General features: G+C 30.3%; 1 protein-coding gene and 1 pseudogene across 2 annotated transcripts; both read right to left on the bottom strand.

Annotated features, from left to right (window-relative positions):
- Positions 1-8,067: 8,067 nt before the first annotated feature.
- Positions 8,068-13,531, bottom strand: LOC137815082 (protein SMAX1-LIKE 8). Of its 2 annotated transcripts, none has more exons than XM_090294505.1 (3): positions 12,090-13,531; positions 11,266-11,512; positions 8,068-10,097 (listed from the first exon to the last, which is right to left on the bottom strand). In XM_090294505.1, the coding sequence occupies exons 1-3, from the start codon at positions 13,268-13,270 to the stop codon at positions 9,852-9,854; spliced, it is 1,674 nt and encodes a 557-aa protein (XP_090150631.1). In that variant the 5' UTR covers positions 13,271-13,531; the 3' UTR covers positions 8,068-9,851. The 2 variants fall into 2 exon arrangements, with proteins under 2 accessions (XP_090150631.1, XP_068474219.2); XM_068618118.2 differs by having other exon boundaries at positions 8,068-10,092.
- LOC137816751 (U2 spliceosomal RNA) lies at positions 10,332-10,444 on the bottom strand (annotated as a pseudogene).
- Positions 13,532-14,692: the final 1,161 nt, after the last annotated feature.

Here is a 14,692-nt window from a genome sequence, read left to right as displayed (position 1 = left end):
AGAAGTGTCTTAGTCTCATAATCTTTAACTTAAGTGTACAAATAGTTCATTTTAGATCGAAATCAAATACCAACTATTGGATACAAAATATATAAAAACAAATCCCAATTGAAAATTATATATATATAAAAATAAATAAGTATTCTTAAAACAAGTTACTTGAGGTGTCAGTCTAGCTGAGATGTCAAGTAGTATAGTGATGCCTAACATGAAATTTTTTTATATAAAAAACCTTAAATTGTAGACAAGTTCAAATAAATAAATTTATTTCTAAACTAATTCTATTTTATAAAAATACTTACTTATTTTAAATTTGTATAAACAAAAATTATTTCTAATTCCAAGTAACCTTTGTTGGTGAAGAATCTTATAAACCACATTCTTGAAATTTCTTAAAATCCTCGATCTTTCTTTCATGGTTTCTGAGAATCATAAGCTGTGTCACTTTCCATTTCCCCCTCTTATCCGAATAACAATTTGTGATCACAAAAGTGAGGGGACAAATGTTACGTACCAGCTAACATATCTCCAAATAAAATAACACAACAAAGATTCATTACAATAATTTATACAAAACAAAATATTTTAAATATAATATTTGCAGTTTGATCTCTTTCAAGTGCAAGAATCATCACACCACATGTCAATGTATTTATTGTGTTTCACTATACACTCAAAAAATATTAAATAATTTTTTTTAAAACTAAAATAATTAATTATTATTTAATTAAATTATAGACTATTTTATAAACTAAAATAAATATTGGTTTTTAAAATAATTTGTATTATTAATAAAAATTTATAAAATAATTTTTAAATTGGTATTTAATCTCTAAGCTACCAAAGTTTTAGCTACTTAAGTTTTAGCTACTTACTACTCTATACTTTATATTCTAAATTAGTTCCTATTAGTTTTTCAAATATCAATTTAAAATTAATCTCTAAATTAATATCTAATTTAATTAATATAGTAATTAATTATTTTTTCTCTAAACTTAGTTGTTATTTAATAATTTTCTTATAATAATATGTTATTATTCTTAGAATTTACTTCCAACCTATATTTCATTACTCTTATAACATTTATATTTTAATTAATACTTTATTTAATTATCAGACAAAAATAAATGTTTTTAAGATAATTTGTGTTTATTTGTATGACTAGTCTGATTTAAGATCTATAATATTCAATTTAGTGCCTATAAAACATACTTGAATAAGGATGACTTATAAAATTAATGCTTTAAACTCGGTGTATAATCTTTCCTACAAAGGTGTTATTGATTTCAAATTTTTCTATATTTATACATTATTTCCGTATAGATACATTATCATTACATTTAAAAAGTAATATATAAAAAATAAGGTAAAATAATAATTTAAAACTCATACAAATTAATTTACAATAAAAAACTAATACATTCATTGCCTATAAAACAACATCAATTAAATATTTAAAATGAGACAACTCTATGAAAGTTATATTAAGATTAAACTAAAAAACTAAAACAAGTCTTACAATATTAATTACATTTGACAATCTTCATATATTAGGTAATCTCTAATGATTTTGTATTCTTCGAAAAGAAGAATAGAAAAAACATCAATTCATTTGTACTTTATCATTGTGATGTGAGTTGTCATTGAAGTTTAGATACCTATTGAATTTTTTAATTTAATATTTATATTATCATTTTAAAATAAGATATTTTATTACAAAAAATTATTATATAAAAACTAATTTTAAAAATAAAAATTAATTAGTTACCTTATTTACTAAATAAATACTATTTTATAAACTAAAAAAATTATTAATATCTAAAGTAATTTTTATTATTAATAAAAATTATAAATTAATATTCAATTAGTTCTTAAAATTTTAATTATTAAATTTATAATATTTAATTTAAAAACAAATATTTTCACTTATTTATAAATTAATATTTAATTAATTCTCAAAATTGTAGTTAACAACTTTATAATCTTTAATTTAAAATATATATATTTTCACTTTTGTCGGGGCTGATTAATTGAAAGGTTAAATTATAATGTTAGTTTTAATGTGTGATATGGGATTTTGATTTTTTAATTTTTGTAATTTTAATTGAAGCTTTAATTTCATATATAGTTTGTTTTGTTTACTATTATTTAAAGTTATAGATTTAGCATATTCGTTTAAGTAATTAAAATATAAAAATTAACCTCTTAAACGAAGCACCAAGTGGGTTCTAAATGGTGTCAGACGATTCAACTTCCAGGGTTAAGTCAAAGTTTTCACCAAGATCTGCATCTTCAGAAATCAGATCAAAAATCGAATCCAAAGATAAAAAACTGCAAATTAGGTTTTTAAGATCGGGATTTGGGAATAGAACGATATATGCAAAATACAAAATTAACACGATGTTAATATTAAGTTTAATATCTTAAAATATAAAAATATAAAAAAATTATATCAAAATTATGGGTTTTAAAAGTAAAATTAATAAAATGATAAAAAAAAATCAAAATCACGATGCAATGAAATACAAAAGTTAGCAATTCAATCAAAATTAAAAATATAAATTGTCTCACCAAAACATGCACAAACCCTCACGAAGTAAGGATTTGAAGTATCACCATTGTTTATTATTAAGTGGTATTTGGTGGATCAATTCAACTTTACTCACTTATTAGTAAACTTTAAACTCGATTTGGTTGGTGAGTTAAATAACTAAGTTCACTTAGTTTAAAAAATATGCATGTTTTTTAATATAAAAATTGGAATTAAATTTCAAATTATTGGAATAACATCATTAAAAAATTAGCATATTGATATATATATATATATATATATATAATATGTAAATGATAATTCTAAATAACACAAATAAAATCAAAAAAATATTTTAAATTAATCCAATAGATTCATTTTAAGTTCAAAAGTAATTAATGACTTGAATGTGATTTTGCCTTAGTTAATGGTGCATTTATTGTTATGACTAAAGTTTCGTAGATATTTCGTGATTTGTGAAACACTTCAGGTTTAGGGTCATATTTTTTGTGGGGAGATGCGTTTGCGGATAAACTGACTAACTTATGATTTATTCATAGAGACTCATTTCATTGGCATAATAGACTTCTATCCAAACAATTCTTAAAGTTCTTTATGAATAAATATAAATGACCTATTTATCATTTTTGTTAACATATGAGTTTTGATATAATTCCCCATTTTTTTGTATTTTTTATTTTTATTTATTCTTTTAATAATACATTTTTCATAAATGATAACAAATGATTGTTGTTATTTGATATGTCAACCTAAATAAGATGTCAAGTTGCATAATGATATCTAACATGAAATCTTTTATAAAAAAAACTTAAGTTCCAAATAAAAAAATACAACCCAAATAATCTAAAATTCAAGACACAATATAGTAAAAATACAAATTATTATCCGACATAAAATCATTAATGTCTTTGGTTCTTCTAGTACTAGAGTTAAAGTCTAAAATAAAAAGTGTTAACTAAACAATAAAATATTAAGTAATAAATAATTAAACTAATTTCATACCGTAATAATAATAATCTTACTTGTTAGTTAAAGACCAACCAATTTTGAATTAAAACGAGTGTCTCAACATTTTCAAAAACAATAAAATAATAGTATTTGATTAACACATGAGAACCAAAACTGAAGAGAGACTCGCTAATAATTTTATTGATCAAAACACTAATTGCATCACAAATCATTTTAGAGAAGTTTGGATGAAGATATAACTATTCCTCCAATAATTCAATAAGTCTAACTTATAAAAAAAATCATTATAAAGATTGAATTTAGACATACCATTTTCATTAACAAATTTAAGATATTATAAGAGATTTTTTTTTAAATAAATTTTTTTATGATAGACATTATTATGCAACTTGACATCTAACAACAATCATTTATCATTATATAAAAAAATATTAAAATACGGGAATATTATAAGAGAATTTTAGTATCTGATTTATATAAGAAATAAGAGGTAAATGAAGCAAATTGTGATAAAAGGGGATTTGAGAATTAAAAACTTACATTAAATACATCCATGAGTGTTCATCATTTATAAAAGAAACAAGTTGTGGTGAATGAGAAAATGGATAAGTTGAAGCATCTGAGGGAAAAATGATTGGATATGTTTTTCATAAACATAAGAATGTGACATCGGATTTGAATTTTCTAAACACGGACAGCGTCCAAACTTAGAATTCTCATATATTCATTAAACATATCCCTGTTCTTTATAAAATAATTACCATTCTAAATTATTCAATTCTTTTAAATAATAATTAGATACTCTTAATTGTCACGTGCTTAATTGAAACTGGGCATAAACTAATATAAAATGTTTTATTTTGTTACGTACATGATTGAGCCATTTTCTTAATTTGAATTTGAATGTGGCGAAATTCAATTGGCAGTTAGCAACACAATATACAATAATATTCACTAATGGTGGAAGCAGTTATTGATGTGGGTCACCTTTCTTTGTCTCTAATTGTTTTTAATGATAAAATAAGCTACCTTTCATTTTCTTTAAACACACTAGTTCCTTTTTGTAATTTTCTTAGCATTACATTAATAAATTCTTTTTTTTTATTAATTTTTATAACTTTTATAAAACATAATAAAACGTTTACATGGAAGTTATCTTTCATGAATAGATAATGAAAGTGGAAGAAAGATGAAGAAAAATAAGTAGAGTTCTTTGAAAATCTTTATTCTTATAAAACGAAATAAGTGAAACAAAGAATGGGGAAGAGATAACGCGGAAGACTTGTTTATTTTTACTGATGTTATACTGATGGAGTCTAAACGTGGATGGATGAACGGGTTATTTCCTTGTTTGAATTAACATGTTTGAAGATGAGGGTGCAGATAAGGGAGTGAGTTTTATCTATTTTCCTTTTATCTTTCATACGCAAAAATTACCGCAAATGTACATGTAGGATAATAGTATTTTACTTAAATATCCTCTTAAATATGGATATCTCATCGTTGTGTAAAAAAAGACATAATCGATTATGATAACTTGGTGACACAGTTGTTGAGAATCGATTTTGGCTTGTGAACACATGCAAGATAATCAATTCTCTCGGATCTCATGCTATGTGAAATTGATTTTGGACTCATTTTTACTATAAGATGAAATCGATTTTCTTGGTTCTCAATCTGTTGTTGACTTGATTTCGATTTCATTAGGGAAGATTATGAAGGATATGTTCATGTTTGCTAATACCACCCCTATATCTTGCTAAGCCCATACTTTATTATTCTTTTTTTTTTAAATTTGAAACAAAATAAATCTCTTTCCAACCTAATTTTAAACCCATCTATTTATGTATCAACTCCTAAATTATATTTTCAACACTCCACTAAAAAAATGCAACCTACAACTTTAAATTAATTAAAGATTAAACACATGAGTTTTAATTGTTACTTATAATTTATTCATATATTTATTTTTTTTATCATACAAAACACGGGTCCTTACAATAATAAGGCTTTAAATAAAAATATATATCTTGATACTAAAATTATATTATATATATATATATATATTAAAAAATTTGAAAAAAAAGTGTGGGCCTATGGATCACGGAACAAAAAAATAGTTTCGTCTCTGATCATGGACTCTGGAGTGTTGGATATACTAGAATGATGGCAAATTCTTCCTGCACCATATCAATTTTAACCTCCACCATATCAATTTTTTAAATTTCCAAAACTACCCTTATTCTAAATTAAAAAATCCAAAATAATAATTTTAATTGAGAAATAAAAAAATACATGCTGGGAAAAAAATTATGAACACAAAACTAAAAATAAATTCTGGATAAAAAATTTCAGAACTTAAAAATATGTTCCGAAAATTGAAATAAAAAATATTTCAGATAAAAGTTTCAAAAATAATTTTTCCCATTTTTGTATAAGGTTATTTTCGTCATTTAGAAGAGGTATTTTTGTCATTTTCTAGAACTGATTGGGTGCATGCTGATATTGATATGGTGGAGGGAGAAATGGCCTAGAATGATTTGCACATGACAAATTCTTTCAGTAACGTATCAATTTCAACCTGCATCATATTATATTTAAATTTTTTCAAAATTATTTTCTATTTTGGATTTGAAAACTCAGAATTCAAAAATACAATTAAAAATCAAAATCTAATCCAGGAAAATAAAACCCAAAATATAAAAAATATATGGTGGAAAATAAAATGGAACACAAAATCTGAAAATACATTTCGAAATTCAGAAATGTGTTCTGAAAATCTAAATCTGAAAATGTATTCGGGAAAAAGGATTTTAGAAATATTTTTTTATTCTTACCTTCCTTTCTTTCATCTAAGGTCATTTTTGTCTTTTTTCAATTTTTTTTTTATAATTTTAATGTAAAATCGGATTAAGTTAAAATTGATATGGTGGAGGGAGAATTTATCCTTACACAATGGAGTCTTAAGCTATGTTTGGATAAAGTTTGAGAATATAGTGTTAGGATTTTTCATGTACCCTTTTTAATCCTAAAACAGAGAATAAAAATGAGGATTTTACTGTTTTTAAAATAAAAGTGATAAGAAAGTCTGTGTGCGAAATCGATTTTCCCTAACGGGTCTGGAATTTCTTCTGAGAGTCCATATAAGCCCAACTTTAATTGGGTATTTGTTTTTGCACCCCAATAAATTTCTCCCTGCACCCAATCAATTTCTGAAAAAACAGTTTTACCCTTTTTAAAAGTGATTTCTAAATTACTTTTTCCAAAAAAAATTCGGAACATTTCCAGAATTCTTAAAATATATTATTGGAAAACGTTTTTCAGAACATAATTTACGGAATAAACTTTCAATGTGATTTTTGGAATAAATTTTCTAAAATATGTTCTGTAAAGAACTTTGACGAATTAGATAGATTATTTTAGTCATTTTACTAATTAATGAGGAGAAGGAAGGAATTAGACAGGGTGCAGGAAGAAACACCTTTTTTTGGTTTCTACAAGAAAAATTTGGTCTAATTTTCTTAGTAAAAAATCTGGTCTAGTTCAAAAACTTATTAAAAAGTTTATTATGTAATAACATCCTTAAATAATATTAGAAATTCAATGTCAATTAGAGATATATATTTTATAATATAATTGTATATAAATTTCATCTTACAAATTTTAAAATGTTGAATTAAATTTAAAATTCATTTCACGTTTCATTGGATATCTCACATCGACTAAAATTTTTTTTTTTTTATAATATAGATACATAATTTTAAGAAATGGAAAAAAATACACATCAATTACAATATACTGCTTACTTTTATCTAACTATGTCAATTTCTTAGATATAGAAAAAACTTTTTTATCATCCTACAATCTATTTTATTTAAATATTTTTTTCAAAAATAAGCAATATAATTTATTCATGCCTTTGTTAAAAATTGGATAGATGTTATCAAGGATTTGAAAAGAGAAAAAACTTCTACAGAATACCATAAGTATTGTAGGTACTCTTCTCCAATCACATTTAAAGTTTACTTTATTAATATATAATGTATTTAATAAAAAAAAATTATAAATTTGATCAGTATCTACATTAGGTAAATTTTGTTCTTGGAAAAAGCTCACATCCTTCTTTGCAAAGACTATGTCATGGTTTTCACTCTAGAGTTATAAATTTAGCCCCTTTATGTCCCCAAATTATTGGGGTTTACTTCAGTATGGTGCTGGATGAGAAATTGTGGCTTTTGCTTTCTCCTTCCCATGTTTTAAAAAGTAATTTCATTTAAAAAATATAGATTAAAAGATAAGGAGTACTAACAAACAATCAATGATTGAATTTATGCTATAAATGCATACATGAATAATAAATTATAGTTAAAAATTTAACTGCTAGTTTTCTAATCAATAATCATAACCGCACATTCACTAAAAATGCATCATTCCATTTATTAGAATTGATAAATCCTTTTTATTGAATATATATATATATATTTTGGGGTCTAAACGGATTCATTAGTATTTTTATGAATCAATTACACCATCTAACAGCTTAGGAAAAAAATAAAATAAAAGAAGGCATTTGATTTAAATATGCAAAGGATAATCACACAAAGCACTAGCTGCAGATTACATATTATACACAATTAGAACCTAGACAAACAAACCCAACAAAATAATAGGATTGAAGGCTAAATTAGTTTCACTATATGCTACAGCTAAATTATACATCCATGCAGAAACAGACAACATTTGGTGGTTGGAATTCAATCTAAAATTATCCTTGGGGGAAGGTGTACACCAGGAGCTTGTTCTGGATACGTAGCAAGTTTTACAATAGAACTAGATGTGAGGTTATACCTTCTCTGTATTTCTGTAAATCCTCCACAAAGAACTTCCTCCACCCAGTTCTCCACCTCCGAATTCCTGTCCGAGACATATTGAGCTGTAAGCAATTGGTCCATCACTTCTGTCTGAATCTGTAATACACATTCGGGTCCAAGAATCTTGTTGAAGTTACCTCTGATCACTTTCAACAATCTATCCGCAAGTGCATCAAAATCACAAGGTTTAAAAACAACTGTTTCATCAACCAGATCACACAAATTTTGCAACCAAAGGCTTCGGTTCTCAGTTGAGACATGTTCAGGGTTTCCTTCATTTGTTAGTTTCTGTTCATTCTCTTCGGCTGGGAGATTCAAATCTAACTGCCAACCTGATGCTGTATGTGCCCTTTTAGCTGTATCAGAGAGAATATCTGGATCATGAAATTCATCGTCACCAAACAACTTACGTTTGTTTAGGAAATTTAGATTAGGCATGGCATCCATTGAATTGTTAGTGACACCTCTGCTTTGGCTTCTGTTGTCTCCAATCACATGTTCAACGTGTAGCTTGATACCTCCCCCCTTTGCCTTCAGTATTCTTTCCAAAGAATAGTTGGAAGGTTCCCCACTATTTTGGTAATCTGAGAAAGATAAAACAAACACTGTATTGTTTACACTAACTTCTCGTCCATGCGAGTCTGTAATCTTTCCCGTTTTGATGGCCTGAGACAAACTTTTTTGGGCTAGAATATCTGCCTTGTCTACATTTTCAAGGAAAACCACAGACAAGGGTTTCTTGCAACACTCCCCTACAATAAAATCAAGGGTAGTTTTCCCTCTGAATTTCACATTGCATCCTTTCATTTCTTCAGAACTTAGATCCACAAAAATAAAGCTTTCCCGGCTGCCATACAATAACTCCGCTAGAGAAACGGCAATTTTCTTTTTACCAAGTCTATCAGGTCCAACAAAATTCATCCAGATGTCTCCAGGCTGATTTTCTCCACGGTGTTTAACCCTTTTTGTTGAGCTGCAAACTATTGTTTTGATGACAGCCTGTAAAGCTTCGTCTTGCCAGCTTACCTCCTTGGAAAGAGCTTCAAAAAGAAACTTGGGATTTTTTGCATCGACTTGTCCACAATAGTCGAAACTTAAGCAGGATGAAGACTGCGATGGATGCTTCAAGATATTCCCATCAGCCAAATTGAAGTTTGAAGAAAACCGACTTGGGATTTCCTTTGGAGGCTCCATTTTATACTGAACAGTAGGTTTTTTTAGCTTATTGCTGGTAGGAGAAGAGCATATTCCTAACCCGAGGTCTGTGGTTACAGAAGTTACAGATGTAGGAGACATTTGACTTCCATCACACACGCTTGAATTGGACATGTTGCACGATCTTAGGTCACCTGACTCGTGATCTTCCACTTTCTGAAACATCTCAGCAAGTTTTGAAGTATATTTCTCCTGCTTTGCCTTGAAAACTGCAGGAAAAGGACTACTTGAGTGTGACACAGGCATCATTTGCATGCCAACAGATACATTGGAGTTGAGAGTGATGTATTCACTAGGTGATTTGTCTGTGATTTTGCTGCTGCAATGGTCAGCATCTTCCTTTTTCTTGTCAGCACCACACTGAAACCCCACAACAGTTTGAAAAGTATTTGTATCTCGCTGGTGCAGGTGCTGGGATAACTTGTCGAAGTTCTTATGCAGTGGCCCAGATTCACTACTATCGAGCAAAACATCATTATCTTTGGTCTGCACTGAATGAAAGAAAAGTGGTTTTTACACAAACAAAACAAAAAGGACTTCATTGATACAGTATAAATCAATTGCAGATGCTTTACAATACAATCAACAGAACTAAAGTTACATTCAAAAAATGATGTGCAAGGATGTCTCGTAGGAGATGAAGGTTGGTTTCTGCTCAAAAGTTTAAATGTCCTAACTTATTAACTACCAATACAAAACGAGCAAATAGAAAAGATTATAATGCAATATGGTTATTTTGTTTCAATTAATTTAATATCACATGAACCAATAGTCCACGCATCAGATATTAAAGAACCGACACTACACTTGATCTTAGCCAAAAGGCTGAGAAAGACATCAAACTAAGTACAACATGGTTATACTAAGTACAATTATTACAATATGGTTATAGTCGCAAATGTGAGCCATTTGATTTTAAAGGCACAATTACGATCAGTCAGTAAATATACAAATGCTTGTTTAGTCTCATCTCCGTTCCTGTGCAAAAAAAAAATATCAATTCCCTAGAAAGGCAAGGATCAACCCATTTTAAACAATTCATCAGTGAATTAAATTTTAAGAAAGATACCCATCACAACTACAGAGCAAAATAATCAACCGATTTTAAACATCTCATCAATAGAATATTTGTAAAAAATTTACTCGTCACCACAGCAAAGCAAAATTGTGTAACCAGTTACATGACATCTTTGAAACAAAAATGACGGTATGGAATATTTGATACAAAAACAACGGTTCGATTTGTATTGATCAGCTGTTAATACCACACACCTGGACAAATTAAAGAGAGTTGGTAAAAGGAGTTTTAAGGCTTTTGAAACATTAAATTTAAGCAGATGTTACTAGACTGACCAGTTATTTTAGAAAAGCAAAAGCTTGTTATTTCAAGAATTGCACAAGCTTAGAACGATAATTGGGTACAACATTTTTTAGCGGGAAAAAGTAATTTGAAAATTCACAATACAAAATAGGTCCATTTCCCATTATAACTTATTTTTTTCACCCTAGCTATAGCTTGACCTTAAATCAAGTTTGTTTTAATTTTTCCCTTTTCAAGATGGTAAATAACCCCACTATTTTTTTTAAAATACCCTATCTGTGCAGATTATACAAATAAATTTATAATGAATCAGATTGACGTGTCTGAATGGTACACACCTTAACATTCAATCCCTTTGATGAGCCAAATTCTGCAATCTGTAACCACGGAGGCAAGCTAGATTGAGGCGAATCGACAGCTGAAGAAGCTGAAAACCTTTCCTTAGAAGCAACAGGGACATCATGTTCACACCTTTCACCACACTGATGACAGTTCGGAACACAATAAAACGATCCATTCTGTGGACCTTTCAAATCAGACTGTGACGAAAAAAAGCCACCAAATGGCACAAATGAATCCATTAAGCTGTAAAACAAAAAAAATTACAGTTTAGACAAAACATGCACAAAACTAACCACTACGTGAAAAATCCAGAGTCCACTTCGTCATTCAAAATAACAATAAAACTATCACCATAAAACCACTTACTTCATGTCCACAAAACCCAATCCAAACTATATGCTTTAAAATGCCAACAATAGCGTTTTAAAAATACTTTTTTTTACGTATATGATTGCAAGTAGTATAATTGATTGCTGACCAAGGCTAATTACTCAAACGTAAGTTACTTCCATCCAATCAGATTTTTTCCATACACAATCAAGTCTCAAATACTTGCAATCCGAACCCATCACAACTAAAACCAACCACTTGTGAGTACGTATTGAAAAACACTTGAGTCAAATTCATAAAGCTCATCCCATGAAAAAAAAATAATAAACAAACTTGCACACGGGGACATCAACATGCCCCTTCTTGAACTTCAAACTTTGGTTGATATTAAATATTAAAAATTAAAAAGTAATCAACACATGCACATACGTAGGTGACACGAAGGTTCAAGAAATGGAATGATAATAATATTTAAAAAAGCACGTTTTACCTGGACCTGGGGCGTTGATAGGATTCAGAAGGCTTGACAGAGGTAATAGGCAGAAGCTGCAAATCCCACTCTTTCTCTATGCAAGGAAACTTCCCCACGAATTTCAAGTAACTCTCATAACTAGCAGCGGCACCCATTAACCAAAACTTATCATAATGAACCTGCAACAGCTTCGCCAATTCCCCAACCACTCCCCTCAAACCCTCACCACCACCTTCTTCATCGCTCACAAAACCCTTCAAGTCCCCGAAACTCACCACAACACCAGGCCCCACACACTGCTCCGCCAAGCTTCCAATCTCCCTAACGCGCTTCCCCACACCCTCCACGTCCCCACGCGCGACCTCCTCCGCAATGCAAACCACCTTCAGCCCGGACAACTCCACCGGCAAAACCCCCTCCCTCCGCTTCTCCACAGCCTCCACAAAGCTCCGGAGAGCGTCGCCGGCGCACGCTCCAAGAAGCAGCGGGTTTCGCCCCCGGCTCCGGACCAGAAGCTCTCCGATTCGCCGGAAATTCTCGCCGCCACCGTCATCCCCACCGAAGAAGAAAGGAAACCGCCGCGGCGGCTCGGATAAATTGCAGAGGAAAATCGGCGGGCCGCGAGGGCGCAGAGGACGGAGGATGGCGAGTTTGATGTCGGAGCTCCGGAAACCGGCTTCGGCGAAAACTCGGCTTACGACGGGGTCGTCGAGGATTGACAGAATCAAATGCTGAAGCTCTACTTTGACGGAAGAAACAGAAAAGGGTTGTTGGTGGTTTTGGTTTTGGTTTATGTTTAAGTTATGGTGAGTTTGTTGGTGGTGATAGAAGTGGAAGTTGTCAGGGTGGCGGCGCTGGTTGGCCTGGGAGCGTTTGATGGCAGCCATGAGGGAGTTGGAGACGGGCGGGTCGTGGTCGGAAGAAAGGTGGCTGTGCGACGACGGCGCGCGGTCGAGGGAGACGGAGAGGCAGAGGTCGAGAGCCTTGAACTGCAGGCGTGGGGAGTACGCGCAGTTGCGGGCGCGTGAGCAGGCGTCGCGAAGTAGGGAGGAGGAGGGGAGGGAAAGCAGGGCAGAGACGGCGTGGAGAGAGGTGGTCTGGGCGTGGCCACGTCGGCGGGCGACGGAGACGGCCTCGTCGAGGGCGCGAGCGGCGTCGGCGGTTAGGCATTGACGCGCCGCTGCGACGGGCGTGGGCATCGGAGGGAGTGAGATTGAGTGGAATTGGGCGAAGTTGGAGTTTCCTTATTGGGGAAAAACATTAACGAGAGGTTTTTTCTCCTTTTATTTTGGGAATGCAAATTTTGAAAAGGCCTTTTGTGTTGTGTCGTGTTCCCAACTCAGTGTGTAGAGTGGGGACTCGTAATTTTTCGTTTAGCTTCCTCTCCCTCTTTAAATATTACTCTAACTCTGCTTACCATTAACTAACCAAGGATTAACTTAATTACATCTCTCTAATTACTTTTACTTCAAATCTCACATTATTAACAATTTTCCCAATTATAATACCTTTTTTCTCTAACCATATCTTTTAATATTATTTATATTTTATATTAAGGATTCAACCTCTAATTTTAAACATACTTTATAAATATCTGTATTTGAATAGTGTCTACGTATGACAATTCTTAAGGTCATATATATATATATATATATTTGTTTTAATATAATTTATTGTATGTTAAAAAATAAATGATTTAAGTAACAAACACATTTTAACTAATGTTGGTTTAACAGAGGAGAGGAGCATATGATATTTTTTTGAGTATCAAATTGTCTGCATCGTCGTGGTCTTCATGATCATGTTTATGGTTGCTTTCTTTTCTCACAGAAAATAAATAATAATAATAATATATATATAGAGAGAGAGAGAGAAATAGATAGATATAGAGAGAGATATGGTGCCTCCACTAACCTTCTCTGCCCCCACCTTCCACACTCCTCTTACCTCCTGTTACAAAACATTTTTCTTTATTCCTTTCAACATTTATTTTATTCAATTTTACTATTTAGAAAAAGGCCTGTTTTTTATTTTCTGAATTTCTAATTCATTGTTTGGATCAATTTCAATATACTATAGTCCAAATTAACCTTTCTTAAAAATTCTACAAGTTGAAATTAATTTTTATATAGACTATCTTAAAAAGAACTAACACCAGAAGCATTCACCAATTAAATTGTTTTTTTTACTTCTTTGTGTATTTTTATTCGTTGATAATTTATTAAATGTAATCATATGATAAATATATGTATACTTTAAACCTAAATGGTTCATAAAAACAATGTAAACAACTAGAACAAGACATTGAAGAGGGGAAATGACATTAGTGAAACATAAAAAATGAGTAAAATGACGAAAATACTAAACTTATTTTTTTTTTGTTTAAAAAAATAGCAGTCTTCGAGCAAGTTGTTAACCCATGATTACACTCACTAAACCTTCAAGTTACACAAATGGAGATAAGAAAATTATATTTAAAATTAATTTTATTTCTTCGTGACCTATCAAATTGTGACTCATACTAATTTGTGATTCTGATACGAAAATACACCTAGTTAGTTATATGATTTTATGATAAATCACATTCATTACATTTGAATAAAATAACAACCATATCTTTA

This window comes from Phaseolus vulgaris, chromosome 1, assembly GCF_051622355.1.
Source record: "Phaseolus vulgaris cultivar YP4 chromosome 1, ASM5162235v1, whole genome shotgun sequence".
In the NCBI taxonomy this organism is placed as follows: Eukaryota; Viridiplantae; Streptophyta; class Magnoliopsida; order Fabales; family Fabaceae; genus Phaseolus; species Phaseolus vulgaris.
Note: the sequence above shows the minus strand (reverse complement) of the source record. Positions and strands in the feature narration are given on the sequence as shown.